Genomic DNA, 26,917 nt, shown 5'->3' with positions numbered 1-26,917 from the left:
CATCCATCCATCCATCCATCCATCCATCCATCCATCCATCCATCCATCCATTTTCTATACCCCTTTGCCCCTTAGTGGGGTCGGGAGGTGCTGGTGCTTATCTCCAGCTTGCATTTATTCACTTGTTCCTTAAATGTGTCCACAGTTTAATCTATCTTATTTTGTAGTTGATATATTGCTGTTGTAGTTTTGTGTCACATTCTGTAGTATTATTTTACACTTTACATCCAGTCATTCATTTCTGAAGCTAGTACTTATAAATTTTGAAATAATTTGACATTTTCTGCAGTTAAACAGTACATTTCTGGTAAATAATTTCTGTTAATTGTCTTTCTGATTAAGCTCAACGTTGTTAGACTTTTTGTTCAGATCCTGTCCAGAACAGGTTAACTCAGCACTTTCTGTTTGCGTAGGTTCATGATGTCATCTGTAGGTTTCCATTTTTTGTACAGTATTGATTTATTCTTAACATTTTGACCTGCATTGTGTTATGTGTTTTTACTTTCCAAACCACTGTGTAGGTGAATTTAAATGAATAACCATATTCATGTTTCTTTGTTTAGATTGCATCACTTGGTTTAACCTTTTTTTCTGACGGTATAAACCGATGAGGTTCAGGTGTTTCAATTTGGTGCAAAATCAGTAAAATTTTGATAACTGATAACTTAAGATGGCAGAAATAAAGATGTCGCTAAAAAAAGAACTCAAGGTGCTCATGCTGTTTACTTACCACCTTCATTGACACTTGTACTAAACTACCTAAAACCATGTGAAAAAAATTAGAACAACCCATAAAATGATGCACGTTTTTCCAACATATTTGGACATGTAGATATTTGAAAGCAGCTGAAGCGTATAAAAGAACGCAAAACTTTGAGAAACAAAGAGAAAATGTTATTTCTGGTGAGGACTGAATGTGTTGAGGACAGATATGCATCTAAAACCTGCAGGACAGCAGATCTTAAGGCTGAAGGTTGGAGAGCCCTGTAAGAACCTCTTCTGTGCCCGGCCGCTGCATGTGGCAGCTTCTTTGGCTCCTGGTTATTTGTGCAACCGTCTAATTCATCTCTGGTTGGTTTACTTATTCACTCCACATCCTCCAAGGGATTGTGTGAGGAGGTTATTTGGGGCTAATTTCGGCTCCTCGAACTTGCAGAAGCGTGTATGTGTGTATGCATGTTAAAAACTGTATTTGCTTGATTTGAAGTGCTTTCTTAAATTGTAAATTTCAAGGGCTGTTTGTTAACACAACTGTGTGCAATGGGAGCAGGTGCAGATCTCCCAAGTGGCTGGTGTTAGATGTCTGTTCTCTCCCTATGCAGTGGTGTGTGTGCGCGCGTGTTTTTTTTTTTCCAACTTTGCTGCTAAAACACAGTTCATTTGTTATTCACACCATGTCGGCTAACAAATAGCCTGCTGACTGGATTCTTATTTGCCAAATAAAATAAAACTATATTTTGCATAATCAAAATGGAGTTGATTACGCAGCTATATTTGGGAGGGAAGGGAATTTGTTACTGATTTTAGTGTGTGAAAGTCACACAACTAGAACAGAAGTTTGAAAAGTATAGTATTAAAATTGACACGTTAAAACTCTGGTGGCAATGGTTGAGTGTTTACAAGTAATTGTTGATTAAGGTCTATAAAAAGTGCTTTAACACCTTGGAGGTGCAAAGAAAAGGAGAGTCTTTGTAAAGTTTGCACAAGAGAAAAACAGATGTTTAAAAAGTTGATGGCCATCGTGGGGGCGTCATTTGATGTTTTGTTCACCGCTGACATATTGTGACGTGATCGTCCAGAGTGGGCATGGATGCACCCAATGATCTTTTCTGCAGACCTGATCACTCTTTTCAGAGCCTTTTCAAAATGTTGACATGCTGACTGCACACGACACCACAAACCAGTCCGCTGTCATCAAGCGACATCCATTGCAATCTGAGAAACTAAAGTTGAGTTACTGTGAAAACTGCAATAATGTTGGCTGTTCAAAACATCACCGTTTTGAACAATTATGTTTGTACATGACTTACAGCACATGTAAGCCTTCGTTGGCCGTTGTAGCTTGAGATTAGCATCCAGGCTCCAATCTTGCTCCATAACCGCAGTGTTTCCTACATGGCTTACCGGAAATGTAACTTCATGTGGTTTTCTTTCAATGATGGATATTTTTCTAGTATATTTCCCATACAAGTTAATGAATGGAATGTGTGTGGTTCCAAGGTTGGAGCTAAGATCCTCCAACCTTAGCTGTGGATATCTGCATCCCTTCTAGAGTTACCATGCACCTCTTGACTGTTTCTCCCATAAATGTTCTCCTTGCCCATCCATGTCTTGGTAGGTATACAGTTGTGCATTAGTCTTTCCAGTATCAAGAGACGGATTAAGCAATGCTCCTCGAGATATTTAAAGATTGATATGTTTTGTTTTATAACCTAACTCAGCGTTAACCATCTCCACAGCTATGTTTCTGACATGTTTGTTTTCGCTAATGTTCTCCGACAAACCTCTGAGGCTTTCAAAGAGCACCTGTGTTTATACTGAGATAAAATTACATCCATGTGGAGTCTTTTCACACTGTATTTTATTTATAGGTAGGTCAATACAAATTCACGTCACATCTTTAAGGCTTTTATTAGTTGTAACATTTTTATTAGTTTTTCAGGATGATGAAGCTGTCTCACATTAACTGGATATGAATTGTTAAACTAAAACATCTAAATCGATGAAATCCTGACGTAACAACAAAAGTTAACTTGCTAAAATACACAAATGTTGTGTTTTTCGTGAGTAATAGGTTTAATTAAGCTTTCTCTCAGTTGGATTTCCTCTAGTTTTTATTTCCTCTGCTCCGGCCAGTAAACCGAAACCTCCCAGTGGGTAAAATCATGACTGTGACTGATTGCCAGCCTGTGAAACCCTTCCTGTAGGAGACTGTTGACCTGTCAACCTTTTAACAAATAAATAACACTACAGTAGGACATGCTTGAAAAAAACCCCGCATCTTTATACATTCGCCACTAGGTGGCAGAAAAGAACCAAGAAATATTTGCAAAGAAAAACAAAGCAAATCATCATTCTGTTCTGTTTGTTCTGAGTAAAAAAACAAACAAAAAAGATGAGTGCAGAAATGGTGCAACAGGGCGGTATTGTTCCACTATCTAAGATTTTACTGGCCAGGCGGAGCTACCTTTTCTCCACCTGGCTTTGGGGTAAAAAAACAAAAATCATCTGTTCAGACTTTTAACAATGGATGTATTCAGGAAAACCTAAGGGAGACGTCCTGCTCGCTCAGATATCTCCTGAAAGTGACACACATCCGTTAGATACTGAGTGAGTCTGCCAGACACGAAACATTTTTAAATGCCAGCTGAGATTAGATTCTGTCATGTCTTTATTCGTTAAAGCTCATACTGTAGCGATCTGCTGCTGAAACGTCCCTGACCTGAGGAGACCTCCAGCTTTTTTCTCAGGCAGGATTGAGATGGAATGGCTGAACATGCAAGCTGTGCAGTTTTTATATGTGAGCCTCTTTCACACTTAAGTAATCAATTATTGAAATATAGCACCGTCGTGTATTCCGCAACGCACATTTATTCATGACTTTTCCATAGGTTTTCAAAAAAAAAAAAAAATGCATTAACTTCACTTTTAGAAACAGATGAGCATATTAGTTAAATGATTCTGACCAAAACTCCAGCACTACTGCCATCATAGCTCGTCGTATCACTCTTTTTTAAATCGTCTCTTGTTCTGGGAACATCCCACCAGGTCGACAACTTACACATCAGATTGCAAAGGTATTCACAGTCTGTCAACTTTTTACTTTTTGTCCTGTTACAACCATAAACATGTACTTTTTTGTTTAGAATTAGAGGATCTAGTGGACAGTGTGTTCAGGTTGCTTTACAATAATGTACCGCTTGGCATGAAACGCAAAAAAATATTTCTTACAGAGAAAATGGCATGTTATTGTGCACCATATCAAAAGTTTGGGATTAAGTTCAAAATGCACTAAAATGGCATAATTCCCTAAGTGAGTAAAAAGATAACATAAAAGATTTTTTTTTAAATCTAACTAGAAATAGAAATTATCTCAAAACTAATGAGGGGGAAAAACAACTTAGAAAAAAGGAACATTTAGAAACTGGTCTAATGCTGAATGAAAAGAATGTAAAGTTTTCAACACTTGCAATTTTCTTCTTTTTTTTTGCCAGAAGTCTTCCGTCATACTCTCGGTACAATTATTATTATTTTTTTGCGTACTGGATTAACTAAATATTAATTTCTCCATGAGAACATGCTGTCTCTTATGTAGATATTCTGGTATATTCCATCTGCAGAATAATTTATGCAACATGTCATGACTAATTCACCCTCGATAATCCTGGGCTTGAGCATCTGCCCCTTTTATCCTTGATGCCCCAAGTGCTCTTTTTTGAGTTTATTTATTTTATTTTATTTTTCTTACATTAAAAAAAAAAAGTTTTATCTGTACGTCAGGAGGTCTGCTTGTGCTCCTCAACAATAGTATTTAGCTAAATATAACAATTTAGCTAAATAAATTAGTCTGGTTCCCCTCGGTCTAATAAGGACTCGGAACTGATTTGACAGGAAATTTTTAAAATATTACTGGGTAGTTATATGTTTATTGTTGACAATACTGAAACACAACTTGTCTTAAAAATGACCAAAAAAAAACAACAACAAAAAAAACAATGAAAATTCATGTACATTTTTTGGACTTCTGTTAAGTCCAAATTATGTAATCCAACATGTAATTAAAATTATAAACACAGTTTGATTTGTATTTCACACATAAACATCATACTTTATGTTTTGTGTATGATAGTTGCATCAAAGTAACGCGAAATGTTCACACGCATATGCGTGCAGTCTGGGGATACTGGTGCAAACACTAACAAGGAAATAATATATTCGACTAATTGAAAGACGAAAAGGAGTTGGATGGAGTATTCAGATGAACTTTAGTGAATAAAAAGGATGAACAAATCATACATAATATGACAGAGTGTATTGGAACTCAGCTAACATAGTAGCTCTTTCTGGGAAAAACCCTCCAAATTTTAGTTTTTGTCTAACTTCTAGTTCTAAAGCATCATGGTACACACAGTCCATTCCACTAAAGGCCCACAAATAGTCCGTTTTGAACCAGATACTAACTATCAAGTGGTAACTAAATCTATGAAATAACAATTGCAACTCAAGTAGTTAGTTATGTTAAATTATAATATCCCAAATAATAAGTTCTAAGCAAATCCCGGTTAAACCCAAAACAAATTCTCAACATACCGTTCAAGTCCTGGTTCTGTTTCGACCGTGTGTACCACTGACGGGCAGCCTGGGGTGGCATCCCCTTACTGGAGCCCTACAGCATGGCGCTGATCGGCCTGGAGAAGCTCAGATGTGGCCTGTTCACCAGCAGCGACCACTGGGGGATCTACTGCACCACCACGTGAGGCACAAATGAAACATTTTTATTTGTTCGTATTCATTTTTTAAAAAAAGATCATTTTTAAATAAGCTCAGTTTTCTGTGAGTTCAAGAATGCAAATGTTCAACAGGACATGGTTTGGTAACTGGAGTCTACTTTTTCTGCCTATCAGCAGGAGGAGTATTCTGTTCATCCAGATTTTTGTAACTTAAGCTGAGTGGAAGGAAAAATTGTGGTAAAAACGGGTGCAGAAGCAATAAGTCATGACACGACCAGAACATAAAATTCCTATATTAACGAGACACTTCTATTTCTTATAAACAGCTGAAATTTTCTAAGTGACAGAGTTTCAGTTTTTCAAACACTGCAACCCAAAATTATCAGAATTGACCAAAATAAATGATTGAAATGGATCTATATTATCTACACGTTTTGCTTTTTTAACCAGATCACTAAAATATATGGTCTATTAAATGATGTTGTGATTTACTGACCTGTACCAGTGGAACAAATTGGATAGAAATTTAGAACTTTCAAAACGTGCGCTGCTCCTTTAAGAAATCAAAACCAGCGCTTCGTATCCTAGGAGAAGTTTTGTGTACTTCCGGGTTGTCGCTGCTGAGATCACCAACACTCCCCGACCACCGAACAAAGCGGATTAAAGTTCTGTAGAGATGGCAGAGGAGGCAGAAGACGAAATACCCGGTAAATGCATATAAGCAGTGTTATATTACGGAGGGAGAAGGGCGAGTTTCTGGAATATTAGCCTAGCATGTTGTTAGCTAGGCTAATTAGCTGTGTTAAAACCCCACACCGGCTTCTGTATTAGCTCCTAGGCTAAAGAAAACAGACATTAAAGTTCGTAATTTCTTCGTCAATAACTTTTCTGCTTCGGGTTTTGTTCTTATCGGGTTAGTTAAATTTACAGCTCAGAACATTTTCTTCTGTAAACCACGTTTGCTCTAATTTAAAACGGCTTTAAAAGTCTTAAAATAAGAAAACTTGCGGTTCTTGATGACGGTCTTGAGCTAGGAGATCAATTTAAATACAAAATACTTTATTGATTCTAAAAGGAAAATGAAATGTTGTTGGAACTCTTAAGAATTTTTGAATTAATGTAAAAGTTATTAGTCAAACTCCACCAGTTTGAACCAATTTAAATGCTGAAAACAAGAGCTGGAAAGTTTTCCTAATGCAAACACTGGGGAGCATCCGTATTTTACTCAAATGTCACCCATCCATCCGTGAAGTGTAAAGAGCAGATGAATGTCCCTCCTGGTTGTTTTTCTTGTTTCATTCTTCTTGATCTGATCTGGTTTTCTGTTGTTGTTTTTTGTTGTTTTGTTTTGTTTTGTTTTGTTTTTCCTCCGTGCCTCTGTGTTTTCTGCAGAGTCTGGAGCAGTTTTCACGTTTGGAAAAAGTAAGTTTGCTGACGACATGCCCAGTGTGTTCTGGCTAAAGAACGACGTTCCTGAGAGGATCGCCTGTGGAGATGAGCACAGTGCCTTGGTCACAGGTAGACGCTTTTGTTTTTGCTTCTTGTAGAATTGCTGCTGGTTGATCCTGAATTGCTGCTGCTGCTTCCTCCTCAGGAAACGGGAAGCTCTTCATGTTCGGCAGTAACAACTGGGGCCAGCTGGGCCTGGGCTCCAAGCAGACAGTACAGAAGCCCACCTGTGTCAAAGGTAGGTGGGGTCTCCAGGCGAAGGCCTCTGACAGGAAGTGAGAAAGGAAATGACCTGCTCTCTCCTCATTTTTCCAGCTCTGAAGGGTGAGAAGGTCCGGCTGGTGGCATGCGGACGGAACCACACTTTGATCAGCACTGGTTGGTTCCTGACCCCAACCACAGCCCTGATCTGGGGTCAGAGTTCAGCCATTTCAGTTTGGGTGTGTGTCTGCAGAGCGGGGACACGTGTTTGCGTGCGGCGGGAACGGCGAAGGCCAGCTGGGACTCGGCGACTGCGAGGAGCGGACCGCCTTCCAGAGGATCGGCTTCTTCCAGGCACATGGACCAATCAAGATGCTGGCAGCCGGGTCCAACACCTCCGCCGCCCTGACAGGTGAGAAAACATGACAGGTGATGTGTGGGTTTCCTTCATCTTCCATAGTCAGCATTTTACTAATTCTTTAAAGTTTGTTGTAAATGTATTCAGCTCACATATTTTCTAACATGTTTTAATTAGAAAACAAATACAATATTTAAAAAATTATGTTTTTAAATTAAATTGAAAAAAATGTTTTAACTGTATGTTGGATTTCTTGTTTTTAATCAAGAGATATTCCATATTTAAAAGGTTTAAATTAATTTTAAAACTTAAGCCTGTCCTTTTAAAAGGTTTGATAATACAATAATATAACATTTTAAATGGCCCATATCTAAATTTTAACACTTCTTACTTTATAAAGAGACTTCAAATCTAGACGTGATAAAATTTAGAAACGGTACATTTCAAAATTTTAAAAATATACTTTGGACAATTTTTTTAAAATAATTATTTTAATAATTGTGTTTCATATATTATATGGTATATTTATTTATTTTTTTACTATTGAAACACAATATTACCAAAATTAACATTTTCAGTTAAAATTTTGAGTTTCTTTTCAACGTTCGTCTTGTTAATATTTACTTTTTTGTTACACTTACAGTAAATATTTTATAATTAAAGGTGTTTATTAATTCCTTATTTTGAACGATTTCTCTGTCAATTAAGCTAGCCAGTGTTTTCTGCGTGAAGATGGCTGTTCATTGGCTGTCCTGTAGCCACGTCGCTATGGTGACGACGTGACCCTGATGTTGTTTGCAGAGGGCGGGAAGCTGTTCATGTGGGGCGAGAACTCCGAGGGTCAGATCGGGCTGGGGAAGCGGGGCCAGGCGACCCGGCCACTGGAGGTCAGCGTGGGCCGGCCGGTCAGCTGGGTGTCTTGCGGATACTACCACTCCGCTCTGGTGACAGGTGAGACTCACCTGGTGACTGGTCTCACCTGGACCAGGAGACCGGCTAATGTGCGTGTATTCAGCAGCTGACGGAGCGCTGTTCACCTTCGGGGAGCGGGACAGCGGGAAGCTGGGGCTGCGGCCGGAGCGGCTGGCTGGACACCGGGTCCCGCAGCGGGTGGAGAGCATCACGGAGCCGGTGCTGCAGGTGGCCTGTGGCGGCAGCCACACGGTGGCGCTAACAGGTTAGCCATCACACACCGACTGGCGAAGAATAAGAGCTTTAGCGACGAACCTGCACGAAAACTCAAAGAAAATGAACAAAAACTAGGAATAAGTATTTAATTTAATTGTATTGCATTTCTGTTAATTAATGGTTAATAATTCTATAATCTTTTTTAGGACAGCTATCTTTCATTTTGTTTTTATTAATAACCTTTAAATTCTATTTATTTAATATAAAATTTATGCTGCGACAGACTGGCGACCTGTCCAGGGTGTACCCCGCCTCTCGCCCAAAACGTTCGCTGGAGATGGGCACCAGCACCAGCACCTCCTGACCCCATTAGGGGTCAGGAGGTGTAAAAAAAACGTATGGAATAAAATTTATGCAAAAAAATATTTTTTAGCATACAAATATTTGTTAAAATAAATTTGCCCTCCATTTTATTAGAACTTTTTTTAATTAATGAAAAATACTAGTACTTTACATTTTTTAAAATGTATTAATTTATAAGAATAATCAAGCTTTACATTTAGTTTTAATTTAAAAAATGGAATCGATAAAATATTTAGGCTTTACATTTTATTTTCATATTATTAATCCTTAACAGATTTTTTATTAAAATATTAAAATACTTGCTTATTTTATTATTTCTTAATAAAATCTAAGTGTTTTTTTTTAGATATTCTACTGTATTTGTGTTATTTTATTACAATTTTAATAATTTTTCATTTCAATTAAATAATCAGATTTTTCTTTGTGTCACAGCTTTCCAGCATGTTTTACTGCTGTGTAGTAACCAGCAGAGTGTGTGATCTTTGACCCCAGACAGCGGCGACATCTACTCGTTCGGCCTGGGTCAGTTCGGCCAGCTTGGCCTTGGGACGTTTGTGTTCGAGTCGCAGCTGCCGCGCCCCGTCCAGCGCTTCCAGGCGGGCCGGCCAACTCGGGTGACCTGCGGGGAGAGCCACACTGCTGTCCTCACAGGTGACCTCCGACCTTCGACCTCTGACCGGAGTGGGCTCCCAAACTCGCTCTGACCCCGTGGCTCTCTCCCTAGACACGGGGCTGCTGTACTCGTTTGGCGACGGCCGACACGGGAAGCTGGGCCTGGGCGACCAGAACTTCACCAACCGGTTCCACCCGGCCGTGGTTCCCCGCTTCCTGCCGCTCGCTGTCCAGGCCGTGAGTCGCCGTCGTCAGGCCATTAGACTGCCGTCAGACGACCAGCTCTGACCCATCTGCTCCTTTCTGTCTAGGCTGCGTGTGGAGGCTGCCACATGGTGGTTCTGGCCCAGCCCAGAGGACCCGGCTGCTCCGCCGTCACGCTGGAGGACAGTGCATTCGACTTCCTGGGGGAACCGACCGCCACGCTGCAGCGCAGCCTCTCTGCCCGGGTCCGCCGCAGGGAACGGGTCGGTTCTGGTGCTGGGGCAGGTCCAAACCGCTCCAGAACCAGCGTGGGCTGACGGAATCTCCCCGTGTCCTGCAGGAGCGATCTCCGGAGCAGTTTGGACCCGCGGCCCGCTCGCTCCCCGCCAGGACCTCGGGCGTCCTGCAGACGCCACTTCCTGCCTTGGGCCAACTGGACAAGAACCCATTGGACAAGAATCACAGGCCGGTTCTGCTGCCTCCGTCTGAACCGGATCAGAACCAGCAGAGCCACAGGCCTGTTCCTAACGGGAGCCAGCACTTTGGCCCAGACGGCGACCATCAGGGTACCGACTTCAGTCAGTCAATATATTATCATTACTATCATTTATCAATTTATTGATTGGTTTCATAGAATCTGATTTTCTTTTTAAAAATCATTTCATCCTTTTTAATTTTAGTTTCATGAACCGACTCACAAACTTTTAGTTTATTTAAAAAGAGAATTACATTTTTTCACCCGTTTTGTGGTTTATTAAAACATTTCAGTGTTTTAACTGTCTTTGCATTTATTTAGATAAATAAGAAAAAAAAACTAAGGATTTTTCTAAATGTGTTTCACAAAGTCTAAAATAAAATTCATATTAGTATTTATTTATTCTTCAATCAATCGCTTATGTTTTTATTTTTTCTGCTTTCATATTTTTTATAACTGTACATGTTATATTCAGGTATTTTAAAAAAAATTAAATTTAATGTTTTACCTTTTAAAATTTATTGTCATTCACCTAAAATTTCAATTTTATTTCTTTTTTTAAAAAATCTCCTGTTTTTCAGTGGAGTATTTCAGCTTTTTTGCATATATTTGAATTAATTTAGAGCCTCTGTGTTTCATTTTTTTCTCTTAACAGTTATAATTTGTAAAAACAAAATTCAAGTGTATCTAAACATTTTAAAATAAGTAATAGTCAATGTTAATATTTTATATATTATATAATTATACAATTAGTACATAATTTTTTTCTATTTTAGTTTTTCATTTTAATTATTTAAGTTAAAACCCTTTTTTATTTCATTTGGCTATAATTTTAAATATCTGGATGTGGATGCACCAATAATCACTGGTTATTTGTATTTTTCTTTTATTAATCCAGGCTTTTCTACAGTAATGTACATTAAATGAGGCTCATTGTGTTGGATGGTGTGCTGCTCCTCAGGGCAGACAGGGGGCGATATGGAGAGCCTGACAGACTGCGACAGTGTGAGAGGACTGGGAGAAACCACTGACTTCTTGAACCTGGTGAGAAATCTCTGGATTCTCCAGATGTGGAGCAACGTCATCTTCATCATCCTCATGTCTGTTTTTACTGCCAGACTCATGTGATGAAGATGGATCCCAGCGACAAAACACTCAGCCTGTCTCCACTGCTGAAGGTAAGCTTGCTGCAGAAAACAAGTTAGCTTCAGAAGGTGAGATAACTACAGTAAGCTAACTGCAGAAGGTAAGTTAGCTGCACACAGTAAGCTAGCTGCCAAAGGTAAGCTAGCTTGACTGGTTTCCATCATCAAGGTTTGCCCCAGTATATTATAAGCCTGGCGGATCACCAGGCTTTACTTGTGCCCCCGCCAGGCTAACCGTTGCTTATTTATTTATGTCTTTTTAAAAATATTTGCATTTTTTAAGGCTATATAGTTGGTGTTCAGGTATTAATGTTCAATCTTTCAATAACACATAATTATCAAGTGATATTTTCAAATTTCCTGCCAACTTTAAACATTTTTTAACTCAAAAACACGACGGGCCGATGGATAAATGACTGCCCTGGTGCCCAACCGCTGGGCTTAGCAAGTTTTCTGGGAGAAACCTTGATCATGTTAGCCCAGTTTGGTTCTGTTTCCTGCATGCTCTCCTCTAACGTTCGCCTCTTTCCGTCTTCATGCTGTCTGTGCTGGACAGAGGAAGGGTAAGCATGCTCAGCCAATCAGAGAGCAGACTGCTCGACCAATCAGAGAACACTCTGCTCAACCAATCAGAGAGCAGAGAAAGGACAGGAAGTTCTTGGCTAGCCGGGCGTTACACACCCAGTTCCAGAAGGGCAGCGACACTCACTCTCTGTCCGCCCAGCACAATCAGAACCAGAGGAGGATCAGTCAGAACCAACAGAACCTCTTGTCATTGGATCATAAGAACAAAGCAGTCAGACAGGCCGGGTCCAAAACCCAGCTGACTGGGACAAAACCAGCTGCGGACTGGGACAAGCATCCAGAACCCAGAAGGAATGCTTCTAAGTCCGGTCCAGCCGGACCAGAGTCCAAAGCTGGTTGGCTGACCATAGAGAGCTGTCAGCCAATCAGTGACGAGAGAAACGCTTCCCACTCCAAACCAAACCCAGATTCATCCAAAAGATCCAAAAACGAGCGAAACAGGAAGGAAGCTGCAGCCCAGAGGAAGTGCTCAGGTGGGAGTACGCTGGCCGGCGCCGCCATCCTGGCAGCAGGGGGCGCTGTTCTGGTCCAGCAGCTGGCCTCCAGGAGGCGGGGCAGTGCTCCAAAACCGGATTCAGACCCGGAAGAGTTTGAATATCTGTCTGCTGAGGTCAACCGCAAGTCGGCCGTCAGCATCAACGTCATTCCTGCATCAGAGAGTCCACAGCAGGAGGAAGAGGAAGAAGAGGAGGAGGAGGAACAGGAGGAAGAGCAGGAGGAGGAGAAAAGGTGGAGAACCAGCTCAGAGAAGGAAGAGGAGACTGGATCTGCTTCAACCGGACAAAAGGAGGAAGAGGAGGAGGAGGACACAGACAGTGAGACTCCTCAACCAGGAGATCAGGCTGAGGAAGATGAGAGTGCTGCTGAGGAAGAGGAGGAGGAAGAGGAAGAAACCAGTGGAGCCACGGAGAGTGAAAACGAGACCGAAGAAAAAGGAAGCAAAGGAGGAGATATGGAAGAGGAGGAGGAAGAGGAAGAAGAAGGGTCAAGTCAGGAGACTCAGAGCAAAGGAGCAGTGAGTGATGAAGAAGAGCAAAGCAGTTTAAAAAGTGAGGAAGAGGAGGATGACAGCGACACTTTAAAGTCATCACAGGAAACAGAGGGGAAAGAGGAAGAGGAGGATGACAACGAAACTTTAAAGTCATCACAGGAAACAGAGGGGAGTGAGGAAGAGGAGGAGGATGCAAGAAATAAGAGAGATGGTGAGGATGAGGAGACAGAGGAAGAAAGTGAAGAAGAGGAGGAAGAGGAAGGAGAAGAAGAGGAGGAAGAGGAAGAAGGAGAAGAAGAGGAGGAAGAGGAAGGAGAAGAAGAGGAGGAAGGTGATGAGAAAGAAGAAGAAGAAAGTGAAGAAAATGAGGAAAAACAGGAAGAAAGTGAGGAGGAGGAGAAAAGTGATGGTGATGAAGACGAGAATGAAAGTGAAGAGGAGGATGTCGTGAAGAAGAGGAACGCTTCAGTGAGGAAGCAGCAAAGCAGAAAATCTGCAGCTGGAGGAAGACGAGGAAGAGGAGTTCCCGGATGAAGTTTTACCTGCAATAACATCAATCAATCATAACCTGGTCTCCATGGAAACCTGAGATCTTTCTCCTCCTCTGAAGCTCCTTGGTGTCAGAACCTGTTTCCTCTCAGGTTCAACCCTGAGCTGGGTTTAACAGAGTACTGATAGAGTAGGGGAGAAGAAACGGGCTTTATTTTTAGGGTAAATCCAGGTAGAAGCAGCAGGATTAAAACCAGCAGGATTTTAGTTTTTTAGAACTTTATAGTTACTTGCTAGAAATTACACATTACACACGTTACTTGACCAAACTTTGAGAATATTTTGTAAATCCTTCAGGATATTTCATAAAATTTTCAGGATATTTTCTAAAACTTTCTGGGTGTGAGTCACCCGTTTTGGTAACAATTCTGAGAAAGTTGAAGGCGGCTTTATTTCAAGTTTTTATCTCAATGGTTTCCAGTTAAAGAAAATGGGATTATTTTTCATAAACACGTCTGTGGTTTCTGTGTTTTCGATCTTTAAAGTCATATTTCACAGCTTGATGTTTAAGTTGGGATGTAAGTTGTTTTGCTTTTCTTTTCATGTGGTTTGTGACCGAATTTGACTTCCATATGCTCTTATTTTTGTATTGAGTTTTCTGCTTTTTAATAACTTGCTTTGACTTTAGTCGCTGTGCCTTTTGCTTCCGTTTCTCTCATAATATTGTTCTGTTCAGTTCAGCTCAGCTGCTTTGCTCTTTTGCTTTTTTATCTTTTATTATTCTCGCTTTGGTTTTCACTTTTCTTGTGTCTGGAGTCGTGATGTCCGACTTTTTGTTCTTCTCTGTTTTGTTTGGAATGTTGGAATGTTTCTGCGTTCTCATGATTTTAACATGTTTTAATGATTAATAAATCAAAGCTGCAAGCAGGACTGATCAACAGCTCCGTTCATGTTCATGATGGTGAAGGCAGGAGAGCTTAGCCTCCGTAGCAACCGGTCAGCATGTTTATGGCGGCTAGTGGTTGCCATGGAAACCGGGTGTGCCTACAGCACCGCTCTGATTGGATCAGGCGTTTAGCTGAGATGGACACAAATTTTTCTAGAGGCTGAACAAAATCAGGATGTGTGTCACGTCATATTTATACCCCAGGAGGGAAAAAAGAATCGCTTATTAAAAGTTCCTACATCATTAAATAATATAATAATGTTTTAACAGTATTGGGGATGACTTCTGTTATCATGTTCACTTTGTTTTTGTTTGTAGCTCACAGTAAATTCATTTACTGATAATATTAGTGGTTCTAAACAGTCTCCCTGTGGCGCTCCATGAAGGCTACAAAATAAAACCTTTCAACGTGTAAAAACTTTGGAGTTTTGACTGGAAAAGCAAGTGAGCCAGAACGGCATCCTTCTGGTAAACTAAGACTAAAAACTATTAGTTCAAGCTCTGATTAAATCCAGGTTTTAGATAAGTTTATGAAAAGTCAGACTTGGATCCAGTTTGTTGTTGTTCTGATGAATAAAAGAGACTCCAGGCTGTCGGATCAACCCAGAAACAAACCAGCTTCACCAGATATTCTCCTGATTCCAGACTTTTCTGTATCGGAAAGCCATTATTAGTGAGTTGAAGCACCACAAGAGAGCGCTGTAGAGCTAATGTTTTCACTGCCAGAGGAGAGGATTCACAATCAGGTTGGGCCACTTTTCTTCCTCCAGCGACCCAGTTTGTGTGCTGGTTACCCCACCTTTACCCCCAGCTGTGTGTTTCCTCTGCTTGTGTAGCTGTAGGTTGAGTTTCCCAATTCCCTCTGCTAGCAGAGCGCTAGCGATTCCCAGCAGCTCTAAAAAAAATAATTAAATGTGTAATTTGTGTTTTACGGCCGTCAGGATGCGGTGGAGACAGCTGAGGAAGAGGAGGACAGAGCTGGTGATGAAGAGCAGACTGGGACATCTTCGTCGGCAGAGAGTCCAGTAAATTTAAGACATATTATTTTTTTTATTTGTCATTATGTTTCTAGAACATAATGAAATTGAAGTGGTATCCTCAGAAATAGATACTGTTTTAATCAGTCTTTAGGGTGCAGCAAATGGGTGAGTGTCTGCAGGGAGAGGATGGAAGATGGACAGATGGTTGTGCTCTTTATGTATCTGTATCGTTTCCCAGACGGTGGCGGTACAAGCTGTTTGTGTCCTGGATGGGAGGGGTCAGTGGCAGTGCAACTGGCCTTCCTTTGCCGTCTGCCAGTACATATTAGCTCCAGGTTTGGTAACTCACTCCCAACAATCCACTGGGCAGTTTTCACCACTTGGGCCATGTCTTTTGTGACCTGGACCGTTCAGTCGCCACACCACACAGTCGTACTGAGGCAGAGGATGCTCTCAGTCATTTCTCTGTAGAAGTTCTTGAGCAGCTGAGCAGGGAGTCCAGCCCTTTTTAGTTTCCTGAGGAAGAAGACTCTTTGTTGGGTCGTCCTCATCAGAAAAGAGGTGTGTTCAGCAACCAGGTCAGGTCCAAAGTAATGTGGATGCCCAGGAACTTGATGCCATCCACATACTCCACCTCCTCCCCTCGAATCGTCATAGGTGTGTGCACTGTCCTCCTGGGCCTCCGGTAGTCCACTATGACCTCCTCGGTCTTGCTGGTGTTGAGCACCAGGTTGTTCAGTGAACACCACTGTGTCTCCTCTCTGTACAGGGTCTCATCATTGTTTATCAGACCCACTACGGTGGTATCATCTGCATGCTTTAGAACCCTGTTTGATGAGTGGATGGCTACACAGGTATGGGTGAACAGAACAAAAAGAACTGGACTAAGCACACAGCCCTGCGGTGTGCCTGTATTGAGGACCAGGGTGGATGAAGTTCTGTCCCCTATTCTCACCACCTCACGTCGGTTGGTGAGAAAGTCTCTGATCCAAAGGCACATTGATGTTGAGAGTCCCAGGCTTCACCATCAGCTTCTCTGGGATAATTGTATTGAATGCTGAACTGAAGTATGAACTGAACTGAATATGGTGCTGTGTGTCAGTGTGTGGCCAGCGAGCGACTCCGACCTCTAACCCATAGCTTCTCTGGTCCCTGAAGCTGAACGCAGAGCCAGCTTCGCATCCAATCAGCAGCGAGTCTGGAGGAGCCACGCCCCCTGAATGCTCTTCACCAGGAGGAGCCGAGGTCAGAGGTCACAGCCCTGCAGCAGAGCAGTCAGGAAGTGAAGCCAAAGCAGCCAATGGGGAAGCGGAACTCCGCTCCGACGGTCGATCAGGCTCCAGCAGGAAGGTAAGATGGTATGACATCATCGCTGTGACCTGCAGAGCTGTGGACAGACTGTCCCTGTCCCTCTCCCCAGCTGGCCGTTTTCAGACGGCTGTCTTCGTCCAGGTCCAGGCAGGTGGATGCGACGCGTTCCGGAGCCTGCAGCCTGCTGTAGGAACCCAAACATCTGGGCTGGGGCAGCGGCGCCACCCGCTGGACAGGAGCAGAACTGCAGCAGAACTACAGCTCAGCTTGGTGACTTCCTGATCAACTCCAGAACCACCAGAGCCTTACAGAACATCCAGAACCTTCCAGAACATCCAGAACCTTCCAGAATCCCCAGAACCAATGTTCTGACAGCTAGGTCCACACTCTGACAATGTTCTGTGGAAGGTTCTGACCCGGTTCTGTTGAACCGGACCTGCTGCTCCTCTCTCTGTAGGAAACGTTTCAGCTAATCTCAGGATCATTTCAGCCTCTAATAACTGTTCAGATTAGGATTAAATCTGCTTTCAATTCACCGTTTAAAGGAATGTTCCCCCTAAATCAGAAAAACATCCTGACCAGAATCAAATGTTATAAAGTTCAAAACAAAACAAGAGAAAAGTCCCAAAAACAAATTATAATGAAATGAAATAAAACAGAAAATAATTCCAAATATTGGAGAACATTTATTAAAAGAAAAGGAAATGGACAAAAACAAGTGAAGAATAAAATAACACAAGTATGCAAAAATAAGGGGGGGGGGCGAGAATACAACAAAATAACATGTAATTTTATCATATCCTGTTTATTTATTAGTACAGAGACAGAGAAATGCGTGGTACCAGGTAATCCCTGGACAGCTGGATTAAATCAGGATGATTTAACAGATCATGACTTGGTGCAAAGCCAGTGTAGTTATTAATTACAAATAAAGCCGTTCATTCATTATCTCACTAAAACCAAGCAGGCCAAACTACAAAGCAGACTGTTCATTAAAACGTTTCCATACTCTCATTAATAATGAATCCATTTATCAGCAACAGTATATTTACCAAATATTAAAACATTTTATAACTGGAACTTATTATCACACAAACTATTCCAGTAACCAGTCGCACAAAAGAGGAAGCATTTTATTAAAAGCAGTCGTACGTTTAGGGATGCTGCACTGACCTCCAGGGGGCGCCTTACCCATTCTAGTTTATCTTACAGGCGGAGCAGCATTGTCATGAAGAATTTTATAAACCTTACAAATGTTTGCATAAAAGATCCGATTTATCATGTTTAGGGAGAGTATGACAGTGACGTCGTCTAGATGTCATGAATCTCTAATTTATGATTCAACAGGTTTTAAAACTGTTAGCTTGTCTGCGACCAGTGAGTCATACAAGATAAAGAAACAAATCACATATATGCCTTAGGTTAGCTGAGCTAAATGTTAAAGACTTTCAAAGCTTTTTGATGTGATTTTTAAAAGTTAAAGTTGGACACAGGGTCGTTCTTAAGTTGGTAATAAATTGGTCTTGACCAAGCTTAAAAAATACTAGAAATTCCTGAGAGAATTGGTAAAAGCTGTCCTATTTGAACAAAGTGATTCGTTTTTCTTGTGAAGCCGTTGTTAAAGCACGCTGCGTCAACATCTATTGACTGGATAAAATGTGGAATATTCCTTTAAACCTGGAAATCAGATGGAGCAGCTCTTTCCTTTACTGTTTAACTGACACGTGTGATGTTTTCCTCTCAGCAGCTGTGTGTGTTATTATTTATTTACCCAATCTTGAAGCACATTTTGCACTTTCTCTGGACCCAGTTTTATATCCTGACATGTTTTAATCTATGTTTTTTATATATCAGATGTTTTATTGACAGTAAAAAGTTTTGATATGAAGCTGAATGTGTTTGGTTTTACTCCTCAGAACAACATCAGCACTTTCCTGCCTATCTGCTCCGTGATGAGCTGGAATATTTCTGGTGCACGCTTTATGCCAAAAGGTTGCCTGAACCTCCCAATGGGGGTGTTGAATGTTGTCAGAAAAGAGGATTCTTCATCTAACTCCATCTGAAGGAAGCCGACTTTACGTCTAATACAGAGAACACTTTTGCATTGGGTATAGTGGATACAACTTTGAGTAAGTTCTCAGCACTGTTTGGAACTTTTTAGTTCCCCATATTTGGTTCAGCGACTGATAACAGTTTAGAGTCAGAGTATTGCATTTTGCATTTGTATCAATACTAGACTGCGCTTTGTGAGACAGGATATAAACGTCCACCAGCCATGCTACAACATAATACATTGCAGATGTGTGATTGTCTTATCGCTAAGGAAAGAAGCGAGTCTTTATCGGCCTTTACTCTCGTGTTTCTGTTTACCATCCATTCATGCGTCTGTAGCCAATGTATTGAACTGAATGTAGAAGGTGGCCTAATTAGTCATACTGATCCACGAACACTTCTGAAGATTAAACTTTGAGGTAGCACTTAGGTTATTTTTAATGCATGAGGGATCACTTTGATGTAAAGCCATCCATCCATTTCCTACACTTGCTTTAACCCTGCTGGTTTTTAGAGGGGCTTGGAAGCAGAGGGCGGCTAATGCCCATCTGGAGGTGTAATTTCTCTAGATCCAGGGTACGCTGCAGCCCATCACAGTACGACACGGAGACAGACAGAAAATGAGCCACTCCCAGCTGGGGACAGTCTGTTGGTAATTAACCCACCATGCCTGATTTTGAAAACATGGGAGAATGTTGTGGTACCTGGTGAGAATCCACACAGAGAGAACAGAAATGTCCAATCTGGGATTCAAACCTAGAACCTTCATGCTGTGAGCCAACAACTGACCCAACTACAGGAAATAAATGCCTTAAAAATGAAATGTAGTTTAAATGAAATAAGTCAAGAAGCAGATTGATAAAAGTAGAGAGGATCTATTAATTGAGTTGGTAGTGAACATGAATAAGAAACAAATTGTTTCCAGTTGTTTGCTCTTCATGCTAGTGTTTGTGAGGCTAAACAAAACAGCAAAAAAACAAACTTTTTTCCTCTGAATAATTAGAAATATCACAAACTTAGAAACAGAAGCTCTTATGTTTGTGGGACTTTGTTCTTACACCGTTGATTCTGTGTCCTGAACACGGAACTACCTTATTCCAGGCTGGTAGAGCTCGGGGTATTGTTTCAGCTACAAAACATTTTATGGTTTCAGTTAAGTAGAAATATGAGAGGAGTAACAGAAAATAAAGAACAGAGAAGAAAATAATACTTTTAAGAGATTAGCATCTGCACACAAAGAACACTTTAAATCAAAGAGCAAAACAGAAAATACCTGCTTGTTCTGCAGACAGTTCAGCATATTGCATTGTGTGTAATTTAGTGACTGACCAGGCAACGCGCCTGGTTTTGAGCTCAAATTTATAAACAGGTGACTACAGGTGGTAGAAAAATGCCTTCTAACAATTTCTAATAAATTTAATGCAATTTTAAAAAGAGATTGCTATAGAATATGTAATCTGTTTAAATGGCAAATCTAACTGCTGTGAACACAGTTTTCAACACACTGTGCATTTCTAACCTTTATCCAAGCATTTGATAAATAATTTTGACAAAAGGTTGTTTTGCTCTCGTTTGCTCTGTTCAAACCTCCAACAACAACAGTCCTGTTTGGTGCCTCAGGAAACATTTGGAGCAAGTTGTGTTTACTTTCTGATAGAGAAGCTAGAGGTGATCCAGAAATATCAATATCAAAAGCAAGTTGATATCAGTATTGAATTGATACTAGCATAATAATATTGATACTTCAGTTTCAGATTCTATTTTGAAATTTTATTTTTATATTATAGTTTCTCAACTCCACCTCCAACAAAACAAAAAGAATTTCGCTCTATAATTTCGCTCTATAATGGTAATATTTAGCTTTTTGTCAATTTAGGAAAAATGCACAAAAACCATATAAAGATGTTATTAAAGTATTTTTATATTTTTAATGTATAAGCTGTCTAAATCCTGTTCTAGTTTTGAACAAAAACATAATTTTCAGGTGCTTCAGTGTGTTTAGGTATCAAACTAAAAAGTATTTAGAAAGTTTAAGACGTTTTATGTTATGTTGTTGTGTAAAAGGACAAAAATGGTTGCATTTGTAAAATCCAAGTTGTCCTTGAGAGGTTACTTCTTACAAAACATCAAACCTTACAAGGTAAGAAATAAAACAGCAAAGTAAGTTTTACGACCAACAGGCAGAGATGAAATTTCCCGCTGCCAGGGGGCGACACTGAGCAGCTCAGGTGGGGTGAATAAGCTCCCACAGTTTACAGTTGGAGCAGGACAAGAAGGAGCCGGGCTCACTCCAGGGACAAAAGCCCAGAAGTGAAGCTGCTTCAACCCGAACCGGGAGCGGCGGGGGAGGACGAGCCAACCCAAAATACTGCACACCTTGTTAAAGCGGTTAAAGCGGCGGACGGAGCACTCTGCCATGCCAGCCGCTGTCTGCAGGCGGGATGGCAGGAGGAGCCGGAGCTTTACTTGCAGACGTCGCCCTGCTGGTTCGCTCAGCGGACAGTTAATTGTCACCTGAAGGCAGCTATAAGCGGCAGATCGGGGCAGCGCGGCGGCTTTCTGGAGTCAGCTTTCAGAGAAGCCGCAGGAGCAGCTGGTGGATGTTGCACCATGGAGATGAAGAGGAAACTTCGAGCCATGCTGATGCTGATATGGATCTTCCCAGGTAGGCCAATTAATTCATCTGGCTCTCCTGAAACGTTCATTAGTTTTTAATTTTTAATTTTTTTTTTTTTTTTAAGTGAGATGACTTAAGTGAGAAAGTAAAAAAAAAATCTTCTTGAAGAAGCTTCATAGAAAAAACAAAGCTTTTTTAAAAACTTCTCACCACAACTAAGTTTTAATGTTTAACTGTAAAAAGATGAAGTTAGTTCAGATGCGCCTCCACAACTGGAGCTCCTCGCTTCAGTTTTCGGCGGATTTAAAGGCACCACACGGTGATGTGTCATTTTAGCTGACACAGGCATGTTGACAATAACACAGATGAGTGATGCAATGTGGAGCTTAATGGCGAAACGAAAACTACGTTTTTATAAATCCCTCCAGAGGAGACAGAAAAAGCTAATTTAGCCTCATTTGCATTTATGATGATGACATCACAAGAGGCACAAGAATTGGCATTAGTATACACTGCAAAGGGCGATCGGGACTTATGGCAGATTTTGACATCGATTCTAAAGCGTTGCTGTTGTATATGAGATGCAAGGGGTTCAGCCTCTTCTTGTCTTCGAGTTAGTCTGACTGATGACCCTGAAGCCACGATGAAAACGGCTTGAAGTTTAATCAAGAGGTGACAATCGCCTTCGGAGTTTGAAATTAGTTTGTGTGACACATTAACACTCTTGTGATCGTTTTGCACTTTTTACTCCTAGATACCTTGTGCTATTTAAACAATTATTCAGACGAACGCGCTGACTTGTGATGTTTATGCTGTAAATATAAAAGTTATATTTGGCTTATTTTTCCTTTCGAAGAACTTTTTCACTACGATTGAATTGTGGCACATCACTTCGACATCTTGTTCCGTTTTTGTTGGATCACAATTTGTCATTTATAAAGTGGTAAATCGTTGCCTTTTTCCCAACCCAGAGGTGATGACTTAACCCACTCTGCTGCTCAGCTGAGATCCTACACAGTCCCATTCTTTTAAAAAGTGCCAAAACTTTAATCAGCAACTTATGCATCAAAATGTAGAGAAATGTGTTGTTATTCACAAAGTGTGACATATAAATAACTCTTAAACTCTATCCATGTAGATTTTTATCAACTTCAAAGTCTACCATGCACAGACTTAATGCAGCAGTTTGAAGTATTATTTCTGCTGAGATTGTAACTTTGTAGCTGATTTTCAGTAAAATTCTACCCGATTTTTTAATGCTTGTGCCAATTCTTCCAGTCAAATCCTGTCAGGATTTCTGCCTCACCTCTGGTATCTAAATCAAGTTAATCCGCTCACCTCACAGCATTCGCACGGCATTTCTGCGTTTCTCTGCTTCTTTTTAAATGTTTCCATTTGATGGGAGGGGTGGAGGGGGTGAGGGGGGTTGTATCTCCTTACATAGTTATGAGAGTGCAGCTGCTGCTCAGCATGCAGTCTGAACCCGCGCTCCTTTAGCTCACCTTCCCTTTCTGACTACTGAGCAATGGGATTTTTAATTTAATTTTATTTTATTTGCAGAGCCACATATAGCTTTGAATCCATTCCACTGTTGACTTTTAATAACTGGTAAACTGTACAGAGCTGAAATTTAGTATGTGAAACCCTCCAAAACAAAAATTAAAAAAAACAACAAAAAAAACAAAAAAACAAAACAAAACAAAAAAAAACTTCTCCTGGAGGTATGCCCTAAACCCAACAGGAAGTAGGCCATTTTGGGTCAGAGTTCATTTTTGGGTGTTGCTGATGAACTTTAACAAACTCCTTCAGGGATTTTGAGCTGTCAGCTACCTACTTGACCAATTTACTCTTAAAGCATTGGAGATTAAAAGTTATCAAAAGCTTGCATACTCTGGGTTGAATTACAAACTCCAGGTGTCCAATTGAAAACAATTAGCCAAACTTTACCAGGTAGAACAGCTGAAGCATCTTTTCTATTTCTGCAGTAATTTAGAGTACGTGAGAACAGCAATGAAAGAGGAAGTTGATCACACCTGTCATCAGATTCATGTGTTTGGAAACTTGAGTTTATACATTTTTCCTTGATTAAACAATTTAAAATAAGTAACAAAAATGGAAAAAACCCCAGACATTTTCATGTTCTATAGTAATTCCAGATGCATCTAAAGTGAGTTTGAATGATTTTACAGAGTGGGCTGGCAAATAACTTTAGCACTCAATTTAGTGATTCCCAATTGACTTTTATTAGTCGTTTGTTTCCTTTCTCCTGCTCCCTCTAGGAACATATCTGAAGTCAAATGCAGGGAAACGAGCTCACTGACAATTCATGAAATAAGGTCTATGTAATTTTTATTGCTATGAATCCCACTGTGGCACAGCCTGCTTGTTTCTGTGTGTGTTTTACCAGAGGTTCCCTTTTAAGCTTGCAGCAGAGTGCTTCATTTTAAGAGGGCATAATGTTGTTGCACGGTTGAATGCTCGAATGAATTTCAAAGAAGTCCAACATTGTTAGCTTTTGTGCTCTCTTTTGAGAGTTAATGTCCCCTGTGAGGGTGAAAAAGAACGTAAAATCTGCGGTGTGGACCTTAAGGAGCAAGAAGTCATTAAAAACGTCTGGATAGGAAGTCCCAGCTGTCAAATTAAGGAGGCTTACTTAATAGTATTGGTCATAAATCCTGCATAAAGCATTGGCTTATGAGTACTGTGGCTTGTGTGCATGAATAGCAATGAGTTTAAAAAAATAAAACTAATCTTAGGGAATAACCAGACAATAAGAACCACAGGTTTCCCCCCCCCCCCCCTTTTTTTTTAGCTTTCAGAATCATCTAAGCTCTGCTCTTAAAAGCTCATCTGACTTGGACAGTCTTGTTCCTGTCAACTGTGCAGCTGCACAGTTTCCTAACAGATGTCGGCTTCCTCTCAGAGCAGAAATCAAACTGTTTTCTTACGTCAGGAGTTGCTTTGTTCACGGTGACCGTCCAATCAAAGAGCAGCACCGGAACACACTTACAGGAAGAACATTTAAACCCACTTTCATACAACACCCTGTAAATGTTGTTTGTTTTTTTTTTATTATACCCATGGATCTTTTTCACATTTTATCACGTTACAACCACAAATTTCAACGTATTGCATTAATATTTTATGTGACAAGCCAACACGAAGCGGTACGTAATTGTGAAGTAGCTTAAAAATGATCCACAGTCTCAAAAGAGTGAGACTGTGGCATGCATATGGATTCAGCCGTCCCTACGTTTATGCTGCACAGAAACACTTCATGTTAATTATAGCTGCGTGTCTTGTGAACAGGCATATCTATCGCCAAAGGTTTTTGACCTTTTCTTTTTTTGCACAAAGTAGTTCAGCGTGTAAAAACTAATTTTCTTCCTGCTGGAAGGTGAACCGTCAGGCTATTTCCAAACCTGCCCTACTATTTAGCTTAGCGATGGGAAATTATTGTATTGCCAACTGTATTAAAAATGATGTGGGAAGGTTTCAGGTGCATCGATACATCTCTGTAACTTCTAAGCAGTTTGAGATTTTCCTCAAGCTAGAAAAGCCACAGTTGGAGGCTGTGGCTTTATTAGTAGCAGGCGTCTGCATTGAAATTGCTGTGGCGTGGCATTACATCTGACTTGCTTTGATTTGTGCTAAGTGGAATGAAATGAATAAACTCAGCGTGCAGCTCACTGGAGAGTAACTGTTTCTGATGATCAAATGGCCTTCTTAATTGGGACGATGGATGTTGTTGTTTTTGCCGTGTGCAAGCCTGTCAGAAACATGCCTGTTTGAAAAAGGATCTAACGGAGGGAAAGGCAACCCGGCTTTTATCGATGAAACCCGGCAACTTGTTGGCTTTACGTTACGTAATTATCAAGTAAAATAAATTTGAGTTGCTCATTAGGACTGCTCATGTTCCCATTCACTGCAAGAACAGTTAAATCCAGAAGCGTTTGCCGATGCCGAAAGACGGCCGCCCACCTGACGGCTCAGATCGACCTGAGGTCAGTAATAAGGTGAAAAGATAACGTTTTGCTTGGCCCGGCTATTAAAAGCGTCGCCCTGTCCTCGGCTGATTGTGCTCACTGAGCGCTGGTTCGTGATGAGCCACTTGGCCGTGGCGTAAGCTGATGTTTGCGAGCCAGCTGTATCCCCCTCCCTTTCAGAGAGTAACTCTCAGAGCTTAGGGTAATTCTGATTATGATTAGCTAAACAAGAAATTAGTCGGTCATGGTCCAGACGTTGAACAAACAGCGTTCCCTGTAGGCTGCTGCATGAAAATTAACTATCAGTGCAAGGCTTTGGCAGGCCTCAGCAACTACCAGAGGACAGAAATCAGAATTTCAGCCTTAAAGCTCTTTGCTCCCATGGAAATAAACAGTTTCTGGGCTGGTTGACATTGACATGTGAAAGGATATTTATGGTTAAACAGTTTGAGTTGTTAGCAGAGACTAGATTGTGTACGTTTCTCTTTATATTGCTTTGTGGGAATTATATATATATTTTTTGCATAGACAGAAAAAAACGAATACATTCAATATGCTGTTCATCTCCAGTATTTGGGGAGAAAATATTCATGGATATTACAGTGTAGCTTTCTGGGCTTGAACTTGCATGCGTCTGAAAGTCTCCTACGCTTTACTGAACACAATGATGTCAATTTTGGAGTTTACAAGGCGTAACTGATTTCTATCATGAAATCCCTTCTCCCTTAAATTGCTTTTTATACCAACCACACACCAATTCTAGGAGGAGATAGTCCTTCCTCTCCACTGCCGTGATGAGATTGCAATGTGAAAGCTCAGACAGAGTTCAGAAGACAGTGTTTGTGTGCTTTCTAAATCTTCCTTATTGGCAAGATTTCAGTGGCCTGCCTCTCTAATGAAGGCATGAGAGAGAGAGTGTTGCTATGATTGTGTTGGGTTTTAACGCTTTATCTCTCGGGCACCTGTTAACTCCTTCAGTTTGCAACCATAAATTCTAGGAGAGTTAAAATGCATCACCTACAACTGCCTTTCATGTAGCATTTAGACAGGAACGGGTTATCAGTATCAAGGTTTTTATTTTTCAATAAGATACAAATCCATTCTTTCATCCATCCATTCCAATCGGATCACGGGGTGGTGGCAGCACCAATGTTACAGACTGTAAATATCTCCAAAAAGAGATGAAGTCTGTGGAGAACATCATAAAAATGGTAAGAGTGGTTGATGGTCTGTACTTAAATAGCCTATGCAATTCCACTTGATTCAAATATCGCTCCACAGCAACGTCTGGGCTTTTTCCCACTGAGATGGATTCCTCTGGTAGTGAAATCAGCAAACAAAGGGAGAAGTTGCGAAAGATGTTGATGTTTTGGAATTGTAGTGTGTCTGTAGTTTTAGCAATGGCAGTAGAGGAAGCAAATCAAAGGTGTGCTGGTCACGCTTCCAAGGGAATTAACATTAACAGCCATTTTGTTTGGCTTGGCACTTCTCTCTTCGCAGTGGGGGGTGATTGTTTACAGCGCAGACAATTTTGGGAAAGCTTCATAGCATCCAGCTTGTGCATTACAAATGTCA

At 40.8% G+C, this 26,917-nt stretch overlaps 2 protein-coding genes across 6 annotated transcripts in view; both read left to right on the top strand.

The window, feature by feature from the left end:
• Nucleotides 1-5,907: 5,907 nt before the first annotated feature.
• LOC103139654 (X-linked retinitis pigmentosa GTPase regulator-like) lies at nucleotides 5,908-26,035 on the top strand. 4 transcript variants are annotated; one of them, XR_001662406.1, is made up of 16 exons: nucleotides 5,909-6,157; nucleotides 6,843-6,968; nucleotides 7,045-7,137; nucleotides 7,215-7,277; nucleotides 7,354-7,512; nucleotides 8,260-8,409; nucleotides 8,474-8,635; nucleotides 9,442-9,600; nucleotides 9,674-9,798; nucleotides 9,873-10,028; nucleotides 10,106-10,331; nucleotides 11,202-11,284; nucleotides 11,359-11,418; nucleotides 11,942-13,292; nucleotides 13,398-14,241; nucleotides 26,025-26,035. XR_001662406.1 is itself a non-coding variant. In XM_016672635.1 (15 exons), the coding sequence occupies exons 1-15, from the start codon at nucleotides 6,127-6,129 to the stop codon at nucleotides 13,493-13,495; spliced, it is 3,042 nt and encodes a 1,013-aa protein (XP_016528121.1). In that variant the 5' UTR covers nucleotides 5,909-6,126; the 3' UTR covers nucleotides 13,496-15,416. The 4 variants fall into 4 exon arrangements, 3 of the variants coding, with proteins under 3 accessions (XP_016528122.1, XP_016528121.1, XP_007554462.2); XM_016672635.1 differs by lacking the exon at nucleotides 26,025-26,035 and having other exon boundaries at nucleotides 13,398-15,416; XM_007554400.2 differs by lacking the exon at nucleotides 26,025-26,035 and having other exon boundaries at nucleotides 5,910-6,157; nucleotides 8,477-8,635; nucleotides 13,398-15,416.
• esamb (endothelial cell adhesion molecule b) overlaps nucleotides 20,969-26,917 on the top strand; it is a 72,817-nt gene continuing 66,868 nt past the window's right edge. For both annotated transcript variants that reach the window (XM_007554399.2, XM_016672637.1), the window contains exon 1: nucleotides 20,969-21,404. In XM_007554399.2, coding sequence (XP_007554461.1) covers nucleotides 21,350-21,404 — 55 coding nt within the window. In that variant the 5' untranslated portion in view covers nucleotides 20,969-21,349. The remainder of the gene's footprint in view (nucleotides 21,405-26,917) is intronic.

Source organism: Poecilia formosa, unplaced genomic scaffold, assembly GCF_000485575.1.
Source record: "Poecilia formosa unplaced genomic scaffold, Poecilia_formosa-5.1.2 Scaffold63, whole genome shotgun sequence".
NCBI lineage: Eukaryota > Metazoa > Chordata > Actinopteri > Cyprinodontiformes > Poeciliidae > Poecilia > Poecilia formosa.
This window is presented reverse-complemented; position numbering and strand designations above follow the sequence as displayed.

Bases quoted from the DNA above. Each gene is read 5' to 3' on its own strand.
- LOC103139654 (XM_016672635.1), top strand. From the start codon at position 6,127: ATGGCAGAGGAGGCAGAAGACGAAATACCCG. The intron at 7,513-8,259 runs GTGAGAAAACAT...TGTTGTTTGCAG, and splicing joins CACCTCCGCCGCCCTGACAG to AGGGCGGGAAGCTGTTCATG. The intron at 11,285-11,358 runs GTGAGAAATCTC...TTTTACTGCCAG, and splicing joins CCACTGACTTCTTGAACCTG to ACTCATGTGATGAAGATGGA.